Consider the following 18,916-nt stretch of genomic DNA (forward strand, 5'->3'; position numbering starts at 1 on the left):
ACATGGTAGGCCAACAGCTATTCATGCATGTTCAGCACCTGCATGAGCTAACATGGACATATATGGAAATGAACTAGGCAAGCTTGCCAGATGTCCTGTGTGTTCGTGGAAACCTATGCTCTGCCTGTGGGTATCCACTAGTGACTCAAAGTGTAAGCTGGTTCAGTCGGAATGTGAGCTCACGTGACCTTCTGCTGACCTATACCTGTGACTGCTGTTGAGACTGTATGTCATTAATGTGCACATGTAATGTAATGTGCACACATGTTAACACCTCTGCCAGACTCCATGGTGCTCATCACTGACAAGTTCTGGGGCCCGTCGGGTGCGGAGAGTGTCATTGGCGGTGTGCACGTGTGGCTGGCGGAGGCCATCAACGCCCTCCAGGACAACAAGGACACACTCACAGCTAAGGTGTGTGGGGGCTGGGGGCGGGGGCTGGGGGTGGGAGGGGGTGTGCCACTGCGAGCACTGGAGGGTCTGTCCCCAGTATGGGTCTGAGAAACCCTGCTGTCCCTCCAGAACCCCTTTGGTGTCTCCCTAGGTCATCCAGGCCTGTGGAAACCCCAAGGTCAATCCCCACGGCTCTGGGCCCGAGGAGAAGCGTCGCCGTGGCAAATTGGCACTGCAGGAGAAGCCCTCCACAGGTACTCTGGAAAAACTGGTAAGTGTACCCATCTCAGTGGCCATGACATATCCATATGGGAGGGACAGGACATAGGCAGTCTGTCCCCCAGGCTTCTCACTGCTCTGACTGCCATCCAACAGGTCTCTGAGGCCAAGGCCCAGCTCCGAGACATTCAGGACTTCTGGATCAGCCTCCCAGGGACACTGTGCAGTGAGAAGATGGCCATGAGTCCTGCCAGTGACGACCGCTGCTGGAATGGAATTTCCAAGGGCCGGTAGGTGCCCGCCACTGGCCACATCCTCACAGATGCCCAGAGCGAGGGAAAGTGGCCTGGAGGATCCCACACATTCACCAGCTCCCAGCAGTCACCACATACCCAGCACCCCACCATGGAGCCCGCATGGGTTACCAATGCGTTAGTTTGCTGGCTCTAGGGTGTCATGGGGTGCAATGTGCCTTGGTTAGACTCCTTTGCAAAAGCTAATGGAATGAGTCGTGGCTCCAGCTGGCTGCCCTGTTCCAGGTACCTACCAGAGGTGATGGGTGACGGGCTGGCCAACCAGATCAACAACCCTGAGGTGGAAGTGGACATCACCAAGCCAGACATGACCATCCGCCAGCAGATTATGCAGCTCAAGATCATGACCAACCGTTTACGTGGCGCCTATGGCGGCAACGACGTGGACTTCCAGGATGCTAGTGAGGCCCGCCCAGGGCTGGGGTGGGTTGGGGAGGGATCGCCCCTGCTCAGAAGTGGAAGGGTACAAGGCCTCTCCAGAGTCCTCTGCCAGGGGCCTTCTAAGGGCCCTGTGTCCTTGTAGCACAGTTGAGGCCCAGCCAGGATGTCCATCTGGCTATCATGTGACAGGTGGGCACAGCAGGAGGCAGACCTAGGAACTGTGTCTTCAGGCGGGCACAATGGGCCTCAGACTCCCAGTGTCACCTAAGCACTCAGGAGCCCAGGTAGGAAGAGCCTGCTGGAGCCTCCTGTCTTCCCCAGGTGATGACGGCAGTGGCTCCGGCAGCGGTGGCGGATGCCCAGATGACACCTGTGGCCGGAGGGTCAGCAAGAAGAGTTCCAGCTCCCGGACCCCCTTGACCCATGCCCTCCCCGGCCTGTCAGAACAGGAGGGACAGAAGACCTCAGCTGCCACCTGCCCAGAGCCCCACAGCTTCTTCCTGCTCTTCCTCGTCACCTTGGTCCTTGCGGCAGCCAGGCCCAGGTGGCGGTAACTGCCCCCTATCCCCAAGGACTGTCTTGGCCAAAACATGCAACAGACCATATTTAATTCCCTTGGCCTTTTGAGGTCCAGGGCAGGATAAGGAGACAGTAGCTCTGAGTGCTGGGGCAGGGTGCATGGGGGGGTCCTGGCCTCCTGGGTCTGGCCACGCCTGTCACCCTAGCTTTTAATTTTGTATCAGGTCAGCTGCGAGCCAGTGTCCCCAAAAGCCATGTATTTCAGGGACCTCAGGGGCACCTCTGGCTGCACACTCCTCCCCTACCCTCCTGCACCACCCCCAGAAGCTCATGAGGCCAACCAGAAGGGCGGCTGTTAGCTACAACCCAACGGAGACCTCAAGTGAGCCTGTGCCTTCCTCTCCTGCCTCTTCCCGCTGGGGACTCCCTACCAGACCCCATGGGCCACAGATGTCAGAAATTGAGGCCCATCCTGCAGCTCCCCAGGAAGCCTGCAAGGGATGCCAGTATGTTGCTGTCCAGGCTCTGGCAGGGCCTTCAAGTTTATGCATGATACCTTCTACTCAGAAGAAGCTCTGCAGCCAGGATCCCCACACACAGCAGACCAGGACCCTGTACCACTGTGGAGCTCAGTGAATCTGGTTCTCAAAAAAAGACCCACTGTGGGATTCTCTAGTATGACGTAGGTGAGGTGGGAGGTGGCAGCTGGCACAGCCATACTACGCTCAACTCTGCCACACTGTTTGAGGGTATGTTCCGTCCCCTCAGATGGGCTCACAAAGACTGGCCTTGGTGGTCCACATGAGGAGCCTCACTTCAGGGGAACAGCCAGCTACATCTAGCCCCTACCCCACTTAGAAAGGTCACCTGGCCATGGGGATGCTGGGTGGCTGGTGAAACTTTAGCTCAGGGTCAATGAGACCTGGCACTGCAGGTCAAGAGGATGCCTGGGCCCCTTCCTGACCCAGGCAGCTCTGCAGGAGCTGGGGCAGCATTGACAGTCAAGGGCTTTTACAGACATGCACATTCAGACCCTCAGTGTCCTTGTCCACTGAGCGCTACATCTCCATCTTCCTTGACAGCACTGGAGAGGCTCAGGGCACCACTTGGAATCTGGTTTCCTCCTATGGCCTCGAGACCTGGGGGCACCTGGCTTACCAAGGCTGTCAAGGCTCCATCTTCCCTTCCAGGGCCTAGGGGATGCTGAGTTGCTATATCCAGGAAGGCAGTGGTCCTGACATGCAGAAGGCCTGGAAAAAAGGCTGCTTACCGCTTTTTTTTTTTTTTAATTTTAATTTTTTTTTTTTAACTTTCTTTTAGTCACTGGGTTAGAGAGGCTATTGCCAGCACAGCACCAAGGCCTGCCCAGTAGTCAGGTCCCCTGGTCCAGGATGGGTATTCTCCATAATTGGTCTGTGGGTTTGTTGGGCCCATGCCCTGAGCACACTCAACCCAGCCACAGCCCTGCTAGTGCCACTCAAGCAGGGGCACTGGGAGCTAGACCTGGGCTCTGAGATGAGTGCCTAGGTGTCAGGACAGCAGCACCCATGCTGTACAGGGCAGCCGGGACAGTGGCCAGGGTACTGGGTCCTTTCTCTGTCACTCGGTGTCAGTGGATAATGTGTGTTCTTTGAGTCCTTGTATGAATTAAAGGCTGGGGACCTACAGTGGACATGACCTCATTTAAACTGGTAAGACTCGGTGTGTACATGTGAGCCTGACATGCCTAGCCCATGGCAGAGCACAGACTGGAGCTTGTTAGAAGGAGGTTGAAGAGGGGTTGTGCCTGTAGGAAAGTCCTGGGGTTTCCATGTGGTGGCAACCATTGAACATCTATCTCCAAGTCCTGCCTGGGAAGATACCTGTCTGTGCCAACTGAACATCCCAAAGTTTATGGGAGGAGGGAGCCAGGATACCAGAGCCAGCCAGCCTACGTGGGTTCCACCAGCCTTCCACCTCTTTAACACACCTCAATCTACATGCCATTGTCTTAGCCATAGAAAAGTTCTCATTCCTGCCAGGGTGCCCCAGAGGTACCCAAGAGAGCAGTGTAGGGACAAGGAATAGCCTGACACACCAGTCTATCCCAAGTTATCCTACATCTGCAGAAATGTTCTAAGTAACTTAAGATACTCAGAGCTAGTTCACCCTCACCTCCAGGAGCTGACCTGTCCCTATGTAAAATAGTGCCTACCTCCATTGCTACGAAGCTCACTCAATAGCCCAGATTCAAAGAATCCCTGCTCAGCCAAGTGTTGTGTGTGCTTTAACAGAGTTGGGGCCCACAGTGTTGCCATTCAGTGGGACCTATTCAAGCACAGGGAAAAGGGCTCCACCCCTCATGCTACTGGGCCACAGCTCCCAGAAGAGAGGCTTCTCCAAAGGCCACAGCTCTGGCTGGGTATTAGATTCCACCCAAGGATACTTTCGTGCCCAGGCCCAGGGTAGCAGCTGCGTCCTCACACTCTGCCTTCTTTTAAATCCTGGGACACCCTGGTGCTGGGTAGCCCAGATTTTTCCGTGGGAGAGGGTAGGGGTACAGTCTTTTCTCCTTGAGTGGCCAGGATAGATAGTTGTGGAGTGAGGTAAAGGCCCGATAGAGCCTCCATGTAGAGTGAGGTGGGCATGCTGGCACTCACTGGTAACTGCAGGTGAAGCTCCATGTCAGGCCGTCAAGCAGGTTCTCCTCCTTGTGAACCCCTGCTTCTTCTGCTCTGGGTTGCCTTTGAGCTGGGCACTCTTGGACACCTGGTTCTTAGACTCCACATTCCTTCTGTGCTGGACACTCTTGGATACCTGGTTATTCTGCTCCGGGTACTTCTCAGGCTGGACTTTCATGAACACCTGGGACATTTGGAACTGGAGAGCCCTCCCTGCCGGGAAAAGGAGAATACATAAGACAGGTGTCTAGCATAGTCAGCAGCCAGGTGCAGGACAGGACTGTCTCAATGAGTTCCTTTGAGTGCCAGGCAAATGCCATGTCAGCCCTTTTCTCCTCTAAGTCCTGTCACGGTGCTCCCCAAGACGCTGGCTAGGGAGGAGTCCCTTCTCTGTCATCACCAGCTCTCAGTCTTCCTTAGGCAAACTCAGGAAGGCACAGGCATCCTCAACAGCCTAGCGACAGCAGCCAGCTCCCCTGTGAGCGTCCCACAGCTGCAGGCAATCTTGCAGACCAGTGTGGTGCTTTTAGACTACACACATGCGCTCACCCAAACTCATCCATTCACTTGCCCGTACTCTTCAAGTCATGAAAGAAGGATGGTTAGAGACCAGGGAGGTGACACTGGGTGGGTTGGTAGGGTGCTAGGAATCCTAGCAGCAAAGCTGTAGAGATGAAGATGCTTTAGTGAGACACCATGGCTGCCTGGTGAGGAATGGGGGCAGTCATTGCCCGTCAGAACCTCCCTCCGTGCAGGGACACCTCCCAGATGAGGACAGTTACATGTAACTCAGATGAATACACAAATGAATTGTCCCAGAGAGTAGTACCTCGGTGACTAAAGACATCCCTTTTATATATCCCAAAAGGATGAGTGGGAGTACTCACTTCCAGGACAGACCTACTTCTGAGCTCAATCTAAAAGAGCACTGGAGTGAACCAGCCAAAAGTGTGTGAGCCCACAGAACCCAAAGCATCAGGCCGTGCAGTCACCGCAGTCACCCCAGCCACTCTGTGATGAGATATTACAGGAACACGGTCGACTGCTAACATGAACCTCTTTCTGCACAAACATAAAAATGGGGATTTGTGACTGTTTCACAGTCAACTGTACCTATAAATTTCAGATGGACTAAACCCAGGGGTGGAGGTCACTAAGAGCCTGCAGTAAACGGGCCAATTCGTGTGTCAGGTGCAGACCTATACTGAGGCCCAAGTGACTGAACACCATGGGGCAACAAGGTTCTGATTCTTGGGAGAGACCAGGAAAGCTCATGCTGCGTCCCAGGGCCACCCACAAAAGGTCAGTGGCTGGTGACAGTATGTAATGAGCAAGTGTAAAAGGCTGGGGTCACCCACAGAGAAGTCGTGAGATCCCCTTGAGAAAGAGAAGTCAAAAGGCTCTAGAGAGGTAAGCTGAGATTTTTAAATCACAACATGGCAAAACAGTTTGCCACCAGATCCAGTACCCTGGGAACCAGATCATAGGCAAACCCAAATGGTTTATAGGTGTTATCAGAGAGAAATTGGGGGGGGGGGGAGCGACTAGAAACTATGTGATTATGACAACCCTTTGTGAATAACCAAACCCACAGTCTTGGACAAACCCCAGAGGACGAGGAGGTGACTTAGAGAGCTCATTTAAGGGCACAATGGCCAAAACTATCTAAACCTTGGTGTGAGTAGGTTATCTGGAGCTGTAAAGCTGAAAGGATTCCAAGCAACATCAACCTGATGATGAATGCCTGAAGCATAGCCAGACTAAAAGTCAGAGATGAGGAATTGTAAAAGCAATGGAAGATCCATCACACACAAGGGAGTGTGTGTGTGTGTGTGTGTGTGTGTGAGAGAGAGAGAGAGAGACAGAGACAGAGACAGACAGAGAGACAGAGAATAGGGAAGAGGTGTGTGTAAGAGAGAGAGAAGGCAAGAAGGGTGTGTGTGTGTGTGTGTGTGTGTGTGTTGGGGGGTCATGAAAGGAGTTGGAAGGTAGAGAGGGTAGGGTAGGAGTGATGTAAATTCAGCACTCAAGTATGAACCCCAAATAATTACATAAAAATTTAAACTATACTCAGAGGCAAAGGCAGGAGGACCAGGAGTTCCTAAGCCAGTATAGGACACACACAGGGCCCATGAGGCTGGGCCAGAGGAATCCAACTCTACACTGTATACGAAATTCATCTCAGCATTGTATGATGAACTGGCGAGAGTATCACCTATAGGCCCATATGTGTGAATGCATGGTCCCCAGCTGGAGGAGCTGTTCAGGGAGCATTAGGAGGCATGGTCTTGTTGGCAGAGGTGTGTCACTGGTGGGCTTTGAGGTTTAGCTCTTTACTCTGCCTCATGTTTGTGGATCAGATGTAAGCTCTTAGCTACTGCTCCAGCGCCCTGCCTGCCTGCCTGCCACCGTGCTCCCTGCCATGATGGTCATAGACTCAAGCTGTGAAACTGAGCCCCATAAAGGCCTTCTTCTACAAGTTGCCTTGATCATGGAAGGTAACTAAGAGTAACTAAGGCAACTTTTAAGGACACACATGGGCTGACAGAGAACAGATTTTAAGATAGACCCCCATGCAGACTAAAAGACAACAGACATGTCTGACCACCAAACAGATTTCCAGTTCAAATCACAAAGTCACCATATGGCCCTCATCAAGGACATATAGCAGTTGTAAGTAAATGTGCACCTAACATTCATGCATGAAATATAAAACAGCCGCTGGCAGGTCTGTGGGGAATGTAAGCAGCAACTTCAGCATCCCAAATCCAATCCTGTGAAGTGTGAATAATCTAGACAGAAGAACAAAGAAACAATGAGCTCGAAAAAATATTGAAGACCAGGTGCACTAGGTAACAGGCACACAGATAACCCCGTGCACCGCACAGCGCATGTGCATGTGTCTTGGGCATGTGAACATCTCCAGGGCAGGTCACATGATTCAAACTTTATCAATATATTTTCTAACCACATAGTATGAAACTAGAAATCGATAATATGAGGAATTGCAAGATTCACAAGTCTATAGGATGGGAAAGGCAGGAAAGAAGAATGAAGAGGAGGAGCTAAGAGCAAAATTTCATCTGTGATTACATAAAAATTAAGATTTAAAAATAAATATAACCACATAAGTGAAAGACTGGAAATTAAAACACATTGGCAATTAAAAGTCTTAAGTACACCAGGCAGTGGTGGCACACACACGCCTTTAGCTCCAGTGCTTGGGGGCGGAGGCAGATGAAGTACAAGGCCAGCCTGGTCTATAGAGCAAGTTCCAGGACAGTCAGGGATACACAGAGAAACCCTGTCTTAAAAAAAAAAAAAAAAAAAAAAAAAAAAAAGTCTAAGTAAATAAAAGAATATATCATGATCCGGATTTGGGAAATGGAATACTGTTAAAATGCTGATACTATTCAAAACAATGTATAGATTCGATGTAATCTCTCTCGAAGTTCCTATAGTATCTTTCATACAACCATCCTAAAATTCACATGGGAGCACAAGAGACCTCTGAGAGCTAAGGCAGTGAGAAAGAATACAGAATACGAAGGTGTGGAGTTGTTCTGTTTTCTATTTGAGCCTGTTACAAAATTAAAGTAATTGAAACAGTAACAGTACCAAGGTAAGGACAGACAAGGGACATGGCTAAGAATACAAGTGCACCCAGAAATAAGCTCAATTGTATACATCCAGCTAGTCAACAAGGCCAGGAGAACACAGTGGGGAAATGATGCCCTCCGCTAAGCAGTGTGGTCTGCAGACGCCTCCTGGCTTCACAGTCAGGGGAGACCAGGATCTGCGGGAAACTCAAGGTACTGCATGGCCTTCCCAGGCTTCAAGGGAACAAACTAGGGGAAGTCACCACCCTGGCTCCAGCTAGACTGTCTGTAGCACATACAGATCCTGGCTACCTACTCCTCCCCCTCCAGAGAACACAGGAGTCCCCAGGCTTCCACGGGGAACCCTGGTGCCCACGTTCTAGGCTTCCATCTCCAACACAATCCAAGTTCTCTGCTGCCATCCGAGACCCTCTCCGGTCCACCCACAGCTCCTTTGCCTCTACTCCCAAGCCAAGATGGTCATCTGGCCTAGACGCTGGCAGCAGCCCACTCTCCCAGAAGTCCAGGTGTGGAAGGAGGCTGAGAAGAGGTGGCTCTCCTTACTACTCTCCAGCCAGACCCCAGCCCCAGCTCCCAGACCTTGCCCTCCCTTGCTAACCCTATTGACTTCTTAGTCTATGAGGCGTCGCCATCCCTCTGTGTCTATAGCCTGTCGGGCCTTGCCTCCCTCAGAACCCCCCGGACACAACTTGTCCCTATCCTGCTCGCTGGCCTAAGCCATCACATACATACATTCACATACATTCCTGGCTCTTCTCCCAAGGAACCCACTCTCTCTTCCCTTCCCCCACTGACCTGGAGTCTATGGATTCTCAGAAGGTGGCAAGACAAATCACTTGCCACACCCCACATCTCACCACCCTGCCTCACTGCTTCAGGCTCATTCCCTGTGAGCCCCAGAGGTCTCAGGTGAAAAGCGGGACACTTTTGACTCAGGCGGAGAGGGCTAGAGCAGCCAAGTCTAGCCCAAAAGAGAACCCAAACTTCCAGGTGAGCTCTGAGAAGGGGTTCTGGGAAGGACAGACACTAGGTGGCACAGGTGCTGGTACCTGAAGTGGGGCCTAAGGACCTACCTGGGAGAGGGGAAGGGTCTCCAGAGGAGCTCCTCCTCTTTTCCAATCCCCTCGGGAGAGTCCCTGGTTGCCTTAGCCTCAATAAGTCAGTCAGTCTCTGCCCACTTTGTCTTCTTTATCTTGCCAGCCCAGCTGACCCCCACCCCCAGTGTTCTGGGCACAGGAGCACATGGGCTGGAGCAGAGCCAGGAGCGCCTGGACACACACTATGTCCTTTACACACGCAAGTTTCCGGGCAGAGACTGGAAGACATCAGGACATCATCTCGGGAGCAACCTGAAGACAGATCTGCCTGTCCGGCAGCATTGAGAAGGCTGAGATTCAGTTCTGCTCTGCTCATGGACATCTTCCCCACTTTTCCTGACCTCAGGGTGCCTGATGGAGGCATGGGCACTCTTTAAGCAAGCTGGACCCTAAACTGCATCCTGAGCCTCTGCTACTCCAACTCAGTGGGGGGAGGGGCAGGAAATGCAGGTCCATTCAAGCTGGTATGACTACCCAAAGGCTGCCTGCCTGAGTGGGTTACCTTGGAAACGTGCCAACCCTAGAACAAGAGAAGGAAACACATCTCCCAACAGGGATGGAATTTAGATCCAAGGTGGAAGCTTAGCAGGTGAGTAGCTAGGGCATGGGGCAGCTAGAGACCACCAGAGACAGAGCAGAGCAGCTGTTAGGGTTTGAGGCAGCTCCTGCCCCTGCTGTCCCCCTCCTACCTTGGGGTAGCACGGAAGGTTCAGCCAATGGCCTCAATACTATGCAGGAAGCCCCTAAGATAGGAAAAGTGCTGGTGGCAGGAGTCACGGGGGTGGATTCTGAGATGCTTGGACTTGCTCCTAGAGAGAGCTGGGTTGATGTTTCAGTAGATAATAGGTATCTGGTGGAGAAGGCCGCACCCTCCATCTGACCATTTGCAGACCTCTTCTACTTTGTATCCACCTGCCCCAGAATACTCACTATATCTACAGATTGCCCAACAACACTGGGGCCAGCAGCCCTACTGTGGGTAAGGATGGAGGAGGCTCGGCTCTGAGCACCAGCTTTGGGTGTCACCTCCCTTCTCTGCAGTCAGGAGCAGCAGTGGCATTAGACCACTTTAGAATTGCCTCACTTTTTCTCCTGCTCCTTAGCATGATAGATAGTACAGGCCTCCAACTGCTCTAGAGTACAAGCCTACCTGATTCCATGCAGAAAGCTGACTGTTCCACAGGGGTTACCAAGGCCCTGAGAAGACAGCGAGAAGAAGCTGTTCCTGGGGGGGGGGGGGGGGAAGGTACAATTTCCAGCCCAATCGCAGCCCTAGCATCTGACCTCTTCTTCTGAGCTAAAGGAAGTTTTTTAGACTATATGCCCCAAGGCCACAAAACCCTTCCTTGCTCTAATAAGCAACATCATCTATGTATATGGCTCCCCATCTCAATTCTACCATCAAACAGTAAATGTACTTGGGTGTGCTGGAATGTGGGTCCTCAAGATACAGGAACCAGGACATCAGGTCCTGTGACCCAGAGGGTGAGGGCTCACAACACAGTTGATCTAGAAGCGACCATGCAGCTCTGAGGTTGTGGCTACCAGGAAAAGCACAGACAGGGACCCAGTGAAAGCCACTCAGTGGAGGGCGGCATTACAGGAAGCCACAAGGGTCCAGAGTGTCTGGGTGGGGGCTGAAGGCAGGACAAGCTACAATGTCAAGGAGACCACTAGGCTTCAGAGCAGCAAGGCCAGAAGGGGGCATTGTTCAAGGACTGGACAGAGAAGCCAGGAACATCTTGCAGGATGGTGAGAAGGGGAGGGACGGGGCCACACTCAGCTTTGCTTTTGAAGGCAGAGATAAGCAGACTTCCGTGGGTGAGATGGGATGTGATGGCCAGAGTAGAGCCTTCTATAAATCCCATGTGAAGAGAGGGATGGAGGCCTCACATGAAACCTCCCCACTGATCCTCACTGAAACCAATCAACTGCAAAGTCCCTACCATATCCTTGAGTTCAGTGACCACATGCACGATCTGTCTGGAAGGGATTCAGGGATATACGAGTTGGTCTGTCCATCAGACAGGAAATGTGTCACAACTCAGCAGGTTGAGGCCACAGAGCTGAGGAGAAGTCTGCGGCAGTGCACAGGGAAGAGACATGAATGCCAGCCTTCCACCTTGGGGAAGACCCATGGGTCCATCAAACAGTGACATACTGAAATATCTGTAGACACCTGGGCAAAGTCAGCCCTGTTTGCAGTCCCATCTGGAGACCGCTCCCTCAACCTGTCAGGGACAGATGGCTCTGGCGGCATGATAGAGGTACAGCTCGGGCTACAAGAAGCTGCTTCCTGGGTGAGACAGAGAAGGGAGTCACTGCCACAGAGGTCCTTACATCAGAGGGTGTGAGAGAGCAAAAGAACATAAGCATCACACCAACATGGATGCATGTCACACAATGTCACTCTTGAGAGCACACCTCAGAACATGGGGAAGGCTTCCTGGAAACCCAACGGAATGGATGAAAACCCAAAGAGAGTGTGGATGTGTGTGTGTGACCCTTTTGTAGACTGAAGGACAACATGGCCTGAGTAACAGTCTGGCACTCGGGCCCCTCCACATGTAGTGACATTGGTCACACACTAGAAGCGATGGGACCAGAAAATAAACTTTAGGTCACATTAACTGCCATACTGTTCGAGGCAGAAATCGGTAGAGGGGTGTGTTCGCATGTCTGCAAGGCATCCTAGAGTGCTGTGTGCATGCACAGATTAAAATCTAGATATAGCCCCCAATTCTGAACATTTAGATTTAATGTGATAGGATGCCACTATTATCTCCTTTTAAATCATTAGGGAGTGGCTGGAAACATTGCTCAGTGGTTAAAAGCACCAGCTGCTTTTCCAGGGGACTCTGGTTTAATTCCTAGCAGCCACAGAGCAGCTTACAACTGTCTGCAACTCCAGTTCCAGGAGACCAGGTGCCCTCTTCTGGCCTCCATAGGCATCAGCCATGGATGTGATGTATATATAGGCATGTAGGCAAAACATTCATACAAAATATAAAATATACATATAAAGTAAAACACGGTAAGGTTTTCATTTGGAGGCAATGTTGCAGAACAGATACAATCAGAAGGTATTCATTCACGGCCTTGTTTGGAGCAAGGGATGCCCGCACTCTTTGGTGTGTATATGTGTACACATCTGGCTAACCCCTGCATGTCTGGAGAGGTGTGGGCCCCTTTGGAAGGACACACAGAGTAACAATGGCCCTTCCTGGTATCGGGGAAACTATAACTTGCATTGTTCTGCTTTTGTGGTCCGCGTGGGAAGTGTAATAGGCGGAATGGAAGTATATCATACACACCCAGCTGCTAACATGGGCAGCAGCACCCCAGCTCCTAAGCCCCAACTAGCATTGGCCCTCTAGAACAAGGAGCTTTGCAATCCATGGTGACAACTGACTGGTACTAAGGGGCAAAGCTCCAGTCACTGCCTCTCAGGAGCCCTTCTTGGAAAGCCACCTATGGCTGAGTTCCATCAAGGAACAGCTTCTTCCTCTGTCCGTGGGCTTCCTCATCCATGTACAAAAGCCTTGCTCACCACCTCTGTGAGCCTTGGAGTTGAAGTCAAAAGCCAGGCAGCAGTATTGCTGTTAGGAGAATGGCTGCCCAGCTAGGGTCTCCTCCAGTCCTCGCAGGCTCTATAGTCCCTTTTCTACCTTGCCCCCTCTGTCCTGTGTCTAGCCACTCTGCTCTCTGCCCATATCTGCCCCAGACACCCTTAGGCCTGGCTGCAATCCTCACTACCTGCCTTCCCCTTTTCTCATGAGAAAGTGGAGCTGATTCTCCAGGGCAGACTTGACAACCTTGGCCACCCCACCTTGCTCCATCCCTTTATCCCTATCAGTCCCTGTGATTCCACCTCCTCTGTGTCCCCAGAACATGCCCAGCACATGGTAGACACCCAGTTGATGAACTGCAAGAGCACCCTGGAGTCCATATAGTCTTGACAGCAGAGAATGGCTCTTCCTTGCGATTGGGGAATGACTGCAACTGGGGAAGCCAGTGCCAGCATGAGCCAGGAGCCGCCAGTGCCCTGCAGTCAGCTCTCTGGCAAAGACCCTAGGCCTGCCTGTCTACCAGCCCTCTACAGAGCACAGCCCAGCCCAGCCCAGGCCCTATGAGAGATCATTGATATAGACTTAGCTAGCATAGCCAAGGACTCTGGGACTTGGCCCAGGCAATGGCAGAGCAGGGCACAGACTTAAGGACACACTATAGGTCACTTTATTGCCAGGTCAGGAGGATGAGACAGCTGTGAAATACAGCTGTCATCGTGCAGACACTTCTTGTGTCAGGCTACCACAGGGTGCAACCCTGGGCTCCTCTCCAGGCTCAGCACAAAGCATTGTTCCCTCATGGAGATTCTGCCACCCTCCAAGCCGAACCTTCCAAGTGAGGAACTGGGTGGATAAGAGGAGGCATGAGGAGGAGAAAGGAGGTCCAACTGTTGGGTCTGAGCAAGACACTCAAGAGGTAGATGAGCCTGGACTGTCCCTAGGAGGCCAGGCCCAGGAGCACTAACCACTAAGCATTGCTACCTAGACCAAAATGCCACCCTCTCTGTGCACCCTCAATGCTACAGGGGGTAAGGAGAGTCCCACCCTACTTGGCTAGAGGGTTGCTTACAGGCAAGAGGAAGTGTCTGCTATGGTCACCCTTCAAAGACAGCTCCCCAGCCCTGTCCCAAGATCTGCACGCATGCACTCATGCATACACACACAACCACCCAGCCAGTCTCAGCTGTAAATTCTGGGAAAATTATCATGAAGCTGAGGGGCTTTCAAGGGAGATGGTGATTCTCAGCCCCAACCCCATCCCCAGCACTGTGTCTTTGTTCTAGGAAGCAGTAGGGCCCCTCACCAGCCCATCCCAACGTGGCCCCCAACCTACTCATGGCCATGATGTCGTTGCAGTCCTTCTTGTGGAACTCAATCCAGGCCTTGGTCTTGCAGTACTTGCTACAAGTCAGGATTCCATAGCAGCGGGGGCAGGGTGAGAGGCGGACCCCGATGGAGCGGCCACACTGGTAGCAAAACTTGTAAAAGGGAATTCTATAAACAGAATCCTGAGGTCAGGTCTTCACCCACCATTGAACTCCTGAGGCACTCATGCCCACCCATTCCACCAGGCAGGGCAGCCACCACATATCAACTTGATGTCTCCACCTAGGAGGATCTCCACATTGGTTGGTTATTCTGAACAGTTGATGCACACTGAGCCTTTGGGCCCACCACAGGTTCCATAGAGGCTCAAACAACAATCCAGCATGACAACTGGGGACAGCTTACAAACCCAAGGAAACAGGCTGCAGGGATGTGTCTGCTACCTGAGCACAGACCTCAGAGCTCAGGTTTGGGGTGACACTCAAGACACCAACCTCCTCCACCACCCTCTCTATCCCTGCCCTGAACTTCAGAATGCATGGGTCCTTCCAAGGGCACATGGATGATTAGAGTCTCCCCTGCAAGAGGATGACAGGGGCTTCCTAGAAAACCAGTGGGTGAGCTAGGTTGTACTCTGCCCTGGGAGGTGGCCACCACCCTCCTGAAGATGTGGAGCTCAGCTGTGCCCCACCCAGTTGACAGCCAGACAACCCAGCTCAACTGAGTGTGTCCTGAGACTTCCAACTGTGAGTCTCATTCTGGTGGGAGCCTGTGCCTGTGAGCTGAGATGCCTGGCCAAGGCTAGGCTATTCAGGACAGAGAGAGAAGGTGGTCCTGCAGAGACAGTAGGGCCAGAGACCACAGGACTCACGACTGCTTCTCCGAGGATTGGGTCCTAACCGAGCTGGAACCTTTTTTCTTCAGCCTGTGACAGGGAGCCAGCTCTGCTGCAGAGAGAGAGGAATAAGCACCCGTCATCAGGGGAGTGTGGCAACTCAGCGAGGGGCCCTCAGCCATGGTCATCATGTTCCTGCATAGGGCTTGCCCACCTGCAGCCCTACCACCTACCTTCACTACCCGCTTCCATTCAGGGTTTGCCTTGCCATAGCACTAAAGGCTACCAGGCAGCCTCACCCAGCTCACAGGCTCTCTGAAGGAGTTGCCCTATGGCCTCCTGCTTTTCTCTGAAGTCCTGAATGTGTTTCCTTGCCCTTCCTCAGAAGCCAGCTGCTACCTGCTTAGAAACCAAAGTGTGCGTGGTCTACAATGGTGGTTGACCTCATCAACTTGGTGGGATTTCAACATTGTCTAGGAGACAAACCTCTGAGCTTGTCGCTGAGGGCATTTCTACACAGGCTGAACTGACATGGCTCTACCAACCCTGAACATATATGGCATTATCCCAATGGGATTAGGGGCCCAGAGTAAATGATGAGATAGGAGCTGAGCCTCCTCCCCCTCTCCCCTCCCTCTGCTATGGACTGGGGATACAAGGTGAAGGGCACTTCATGTTCCGGTCTCCATGGCTTCCCCTTTTGAACTGTAAACCAAAATGAACGTTCTTTCAAGTTTGCATGTGTTAGGTGTTTTTGCCGTCGTAACAAGAAAAGTAACTACACCAGAAAACTGGTGTGGAGAGGTGAGGCTGCTGCTGTGATAAGTCTGGTCATGTGGAGGAACTGGCATGTGGGAGGAATGTTAAAGAGTGGGGAGCCACAGGGCAACCAAGCCCTAAGCTGCTGTGAACAGACCTCACTGGGCAATGCTGGTGAGAGCTTGGGAAACTAGAGCAAACACCTGAGGAAGCATGGACAGTGGGGCCTCCATTTGGGCATTTCTGAGAGGATCGGGACTTTGGGGCTTGGACTCGGGCCCATTCAGGTTATGTTCTAACAAAGAATCTGGCTTCATTCTGCCTGTGTCTTCAGAAACTAGAGCTGGCTCAATCTGAATGTAGTGACTTCTTTGGCTCGGGCTGTGGCATGGTCTCTGCTCACTGTTGTTCAGGTCAAGGATGAGAGAGGGCAGAGAGCTGAGGGTGGAGAGCAGAACTGGCACCAGCGAGACTAAGCGTGCTGGAGCAGAGCTGGAGGGCGGGGTTATCCAACGCTTCTGGGAGCCCACATCACTCCAGAAAGCCCATAGATTATTAGACACGGAGCTGTAAGATTTGGTGTTTTTTTTCTGTTGACCTTTGGTCTCACTTTAGTCTGATCTTGCTGTCTGTCTTAGTTACTTCTCTACTGCTGTGGTAAGGCACCATAACCAAGGCAACCCTACTGAACGATGTACTTGGGGCTCACAGTTTCAGAAGGTTAGAGTTCATGGCCATCACGACAACAAATATAGCATCAGGCAGGCATGGCTGGTGGAGCGGTAGCTGAGAGCTTATATCTTGAACCATAAGCCTGAGACACAGAGAGCTAACTGGGAATGGTACAGACTTTTGAAAGCCTCAAAGCCTGCCCCAGTGCCACACCTCCTCTGACAAGGCCACGCCCCCCCATCCTCCCCAAATGGTTTCATCAGCTAGGGACCAAGCATTCAAACATGGGAGCCTATGGGGGCCATATCACTCAAATCTCCACGCTGTCTTCTGTCTGCCCTTTAGAATGGGACTGCTAACCCCATGCATTATGAGATGAGAACGAGGCTCTAGGGACGAGTAGGATGCTATGGTTTAGAAGTGATTCATGGACCAGCGACATGGCTCAACAGGTAAAGCACTCTCCACCAAGCCTGACGACCTGCGCTCAGTCTCTGGTACCCACATGGTAAAAGCAGAGAACAGATTCTGGGTTCTTGCAAATTGTCTTGACCCCCACATATGTGGCAAAGCCCACATTCATCCTTTAACATACACACACACACACACACACACACACACACACACACACCTAAATGTAATTTTAAAAGTAATAAAACTAAAGTAAAAGGTGATGTGTCCAGGGGTCAGGTTGACACATGATTGTCACGAGACTGACACAAGCAGACTCATGATTGTTAATCTTGATAGGCAAGCAGCAGGATTTAGAACCACCAGAGAGACAGAGAGGCTTAGCTGGCACAGGAAGACCAGTACTTGCTCTGATGTGGGCAGCACCATGCCCTGGGCTGAAGTCCGTGAATGAATAAAGAGGAGAAAGCGACATTCACCTCTGCATCCTGACTGCCGACGAGATGTGACCAGCTGCCCCCACTCCGGCCGCCATGCCTTCCTGCCACGATGCACCGCAATCCCCTTTTTAAACTATTGATCAAATTAATCCCTTCTTCCCTTAGGTGGCTTTTGTCAGGCTTTGGGTCACAGCAACGAGGAATGTAACTGCTCTACTTTCCCCTGCTGCTGGTACTGTGCCCTTAGAGGTGCAGCCTGAGGTCAGTCACCACAGGATGAGGGTGGCCTGTGCAGGGCTCTCCCTTGGCCATGCCTGGATGGTTAGTTCTTTGAATTGCTGGCTGGTTTCCAACAGTGCACCATCCTGACAGAACTTGCTCAAAGACTGGCATGGTCCTCAAGTCAGGGCTGGCTGCACAGACAGCCCCATGTCAGTGATGCAGGTTCACTCTCTCTTTCCAGCCACTTTCCCATGCTCTCTAGAAGCTAGCCACAGTTGTCTAGCTTGTCCCTCCAGCAGGGTCCCACTCCTCTCACGATAGTCCTCAGAACCCCTGCTGGCTCAGAGGGCACCGTCTGGCCACACTCTGCTTACAAAGACATTATGTCCCTGGGAGAGATTTAGGGCTCTCTTCTTCCGAGTAGTTATGAGCTGTGGTCCTAGAGTTGGTGATGGAGACAATGGCACACTTCTCTACCTTAGGAGCTGAGTACCCAGGCCAGAGTAGGCGGTCTTCTCGGCTTGCCTCTCCTGGCGTGAAATCCTGCCCTACCAGCAGGTGGTCAGAGACCCGGGATGCTTATCAGCACTGAAACTAGGGCTGTGCTTCTATCCTCAACAGAGGCTAATGCCACAGAAGACTCTGTCTTCTGGCCACGTGGAAATGCACTCAGCCTAGAGCTTGGATTTTGAAGGAGGCAGCCAGAGACGGCATAAAGATTGCTGACCTCCGTGCTTTCTGGGAAGAAGGGCCTCATATTGGGGCTTTCTTGGCTGGGCCAGCCTGGAAATGGTTGTCCTGCCTTCCTGATTCAGCAACAGCAGGAGGAGAGGCAAGCCCCGGTTTAACTTTCGGTGCTATGGCCTGATTGTATGGAGCTTAGCAGATTTTGTTGATTAATCACTCCTGTGGGCCTTGCATGATCTTTGGATCACTTGCAGAAACCTTAAAGAGTGGGGTGTTGCGTCTTTATTTTGTTTTGGGAGAAATTTTGGTTGTCTTGGGTCTGCAGATGATACCAGGTTACCATGTCAAAGGCAGATGCTAGATCTGTTATTCTATGAGAGCTAAATCTATCATGTAAGAGGGGGAGGAGGAAGAGGAATATGAAGAGAAGGAAGAGAAGAAGGAGAAGGAGGAAAAGGAAGAAGAAGAGGAAGAGGAGGTGGAGAAGGAAGAGAAGGAGGAGGAGGAGGAAGAGGAGGGTCCCTCTCTAGGACCCTCTCGGTGATGAAAAGGAGAGTTTGCACGGCCAGGTCTTCTCAGGTGGGCCCCCTGCCTATGAGCTGTGGGGGGACCAGAGGCCCAGCATTCTCTGTGATATCCTTTCCCGAGGCTTAACCTGGGTCCCACAGTGGGATCCAAATATGAAGAGAGGCATCGCCTTCCAGCCACTGCAGCCACAACTCGGCCTCCACACTCTCCATCCACTTCCAGATGGGACAGCTGCTTGTGTCAGGGAAAGTTAGTTTGTGTGGG

The 18,916-nt window shown here is 52.0% G+C and overlaps 2 protein-coding genes and 1 long non-coding RNA gene across 10 annotated transcripts in view; 2 read left to right on the forward strand and 1 right to left on the reverse strand.

Annotated features, from left to right (window-relative positions):
• Window positions 1-3,508, forward strand: part of Gpc1 (glypican 1) — a 28,567-nt gene extending 25,059 nt beyond the window's left edge. For all 3 annotated transcript variants that reach the window (NM_016696.5, XM_011247925.2, XM_006529142.3), the window contains exons 5-9: window positions 284-414; window positions 545-664; window positions 769-902; window positions 1,152-1,327; window positions 1,629-3,508. In NM_016696.5, the coding sequence (NP_057905.1) occupies window positions 284-414; window positions 545-664; window positions 769-902; window positions 1,152-1,327; window positions 1,629-1,861 (794 nt within the window). In that variant the 3' untranslated portion in view covers window positions 1,862-3,508. The remainder of the gene's footprint in view (window positions 1-283; window positions 415-544; window positions 665-768; window positions 903-1,151; window positions 1,328-1,628) is intronic.
• The window catches only part of Ankmy1 (ankyrin repeat and MYND domain containing 1), a 43,148-nt gene continuing 27,368 nt past the window's right edge, over window positions 3,137-18,916 (reverse strand). For 2 of the 5 annotated variants that reach the window (XM_006529590.4, XM_017320666.2), the window contains 3 exons: window positions 14,970-15,045; window positions 14,106-14,266; window positions 3,137-4,699 (listed from right to left, as the gene is read on the reverse strand). In XM_006529590.4, coding sequence (XP_006529653.1) covers window positions 4,491-4,699; window positions 14,106-14,266; window positions 14,970-15,045 — 446 coding nt within the window. In that variant the 3' untranslated portion in view covers window positions 3,137-4,490. Of the gene's footprint in view, window positions 4,700-13,425; window positions 13,616-14,105; window positions 14,267-14,969; window positions 15,046-18,916 lie in introns of those variants that run through there. The other 3 variants (XM_006529591.4, NM_172850.3, NM_001347091.1) reach the window with 3 other exon arrangements.
• Window positions 7,764-15,223, forward strand: Gm36184. 2 transcript variants are annotated; one of them, XR_001779233.2, is made up of 3 exons: window positions 7,764-9,096; window positions 9,307-9,792; window positions 15,023-15,223. It is a non-coding gene; the product is annotated as a predicted gene, 36184 (long non-coding RNA). The 2 variants fall into 2 exon arrangements; XR_387277.4 differs by lacking the exon at window positions 15,023-15,223 and having other exon boundaries at window positions 9,307-11,834.

This window comes from Mus musculus, chromosome 1, assembly GCF_000001635.26.
Source record: "Mus musculus strain C57BL/6J chromosome 1, GRCm38.p6 C57BL/6J".
NCBI classification, from domain to species: Eukaryota; Metazoa; Chordata; class Mammalia; order Rodentia; family Muridae; genus Mus; species Mus musculus.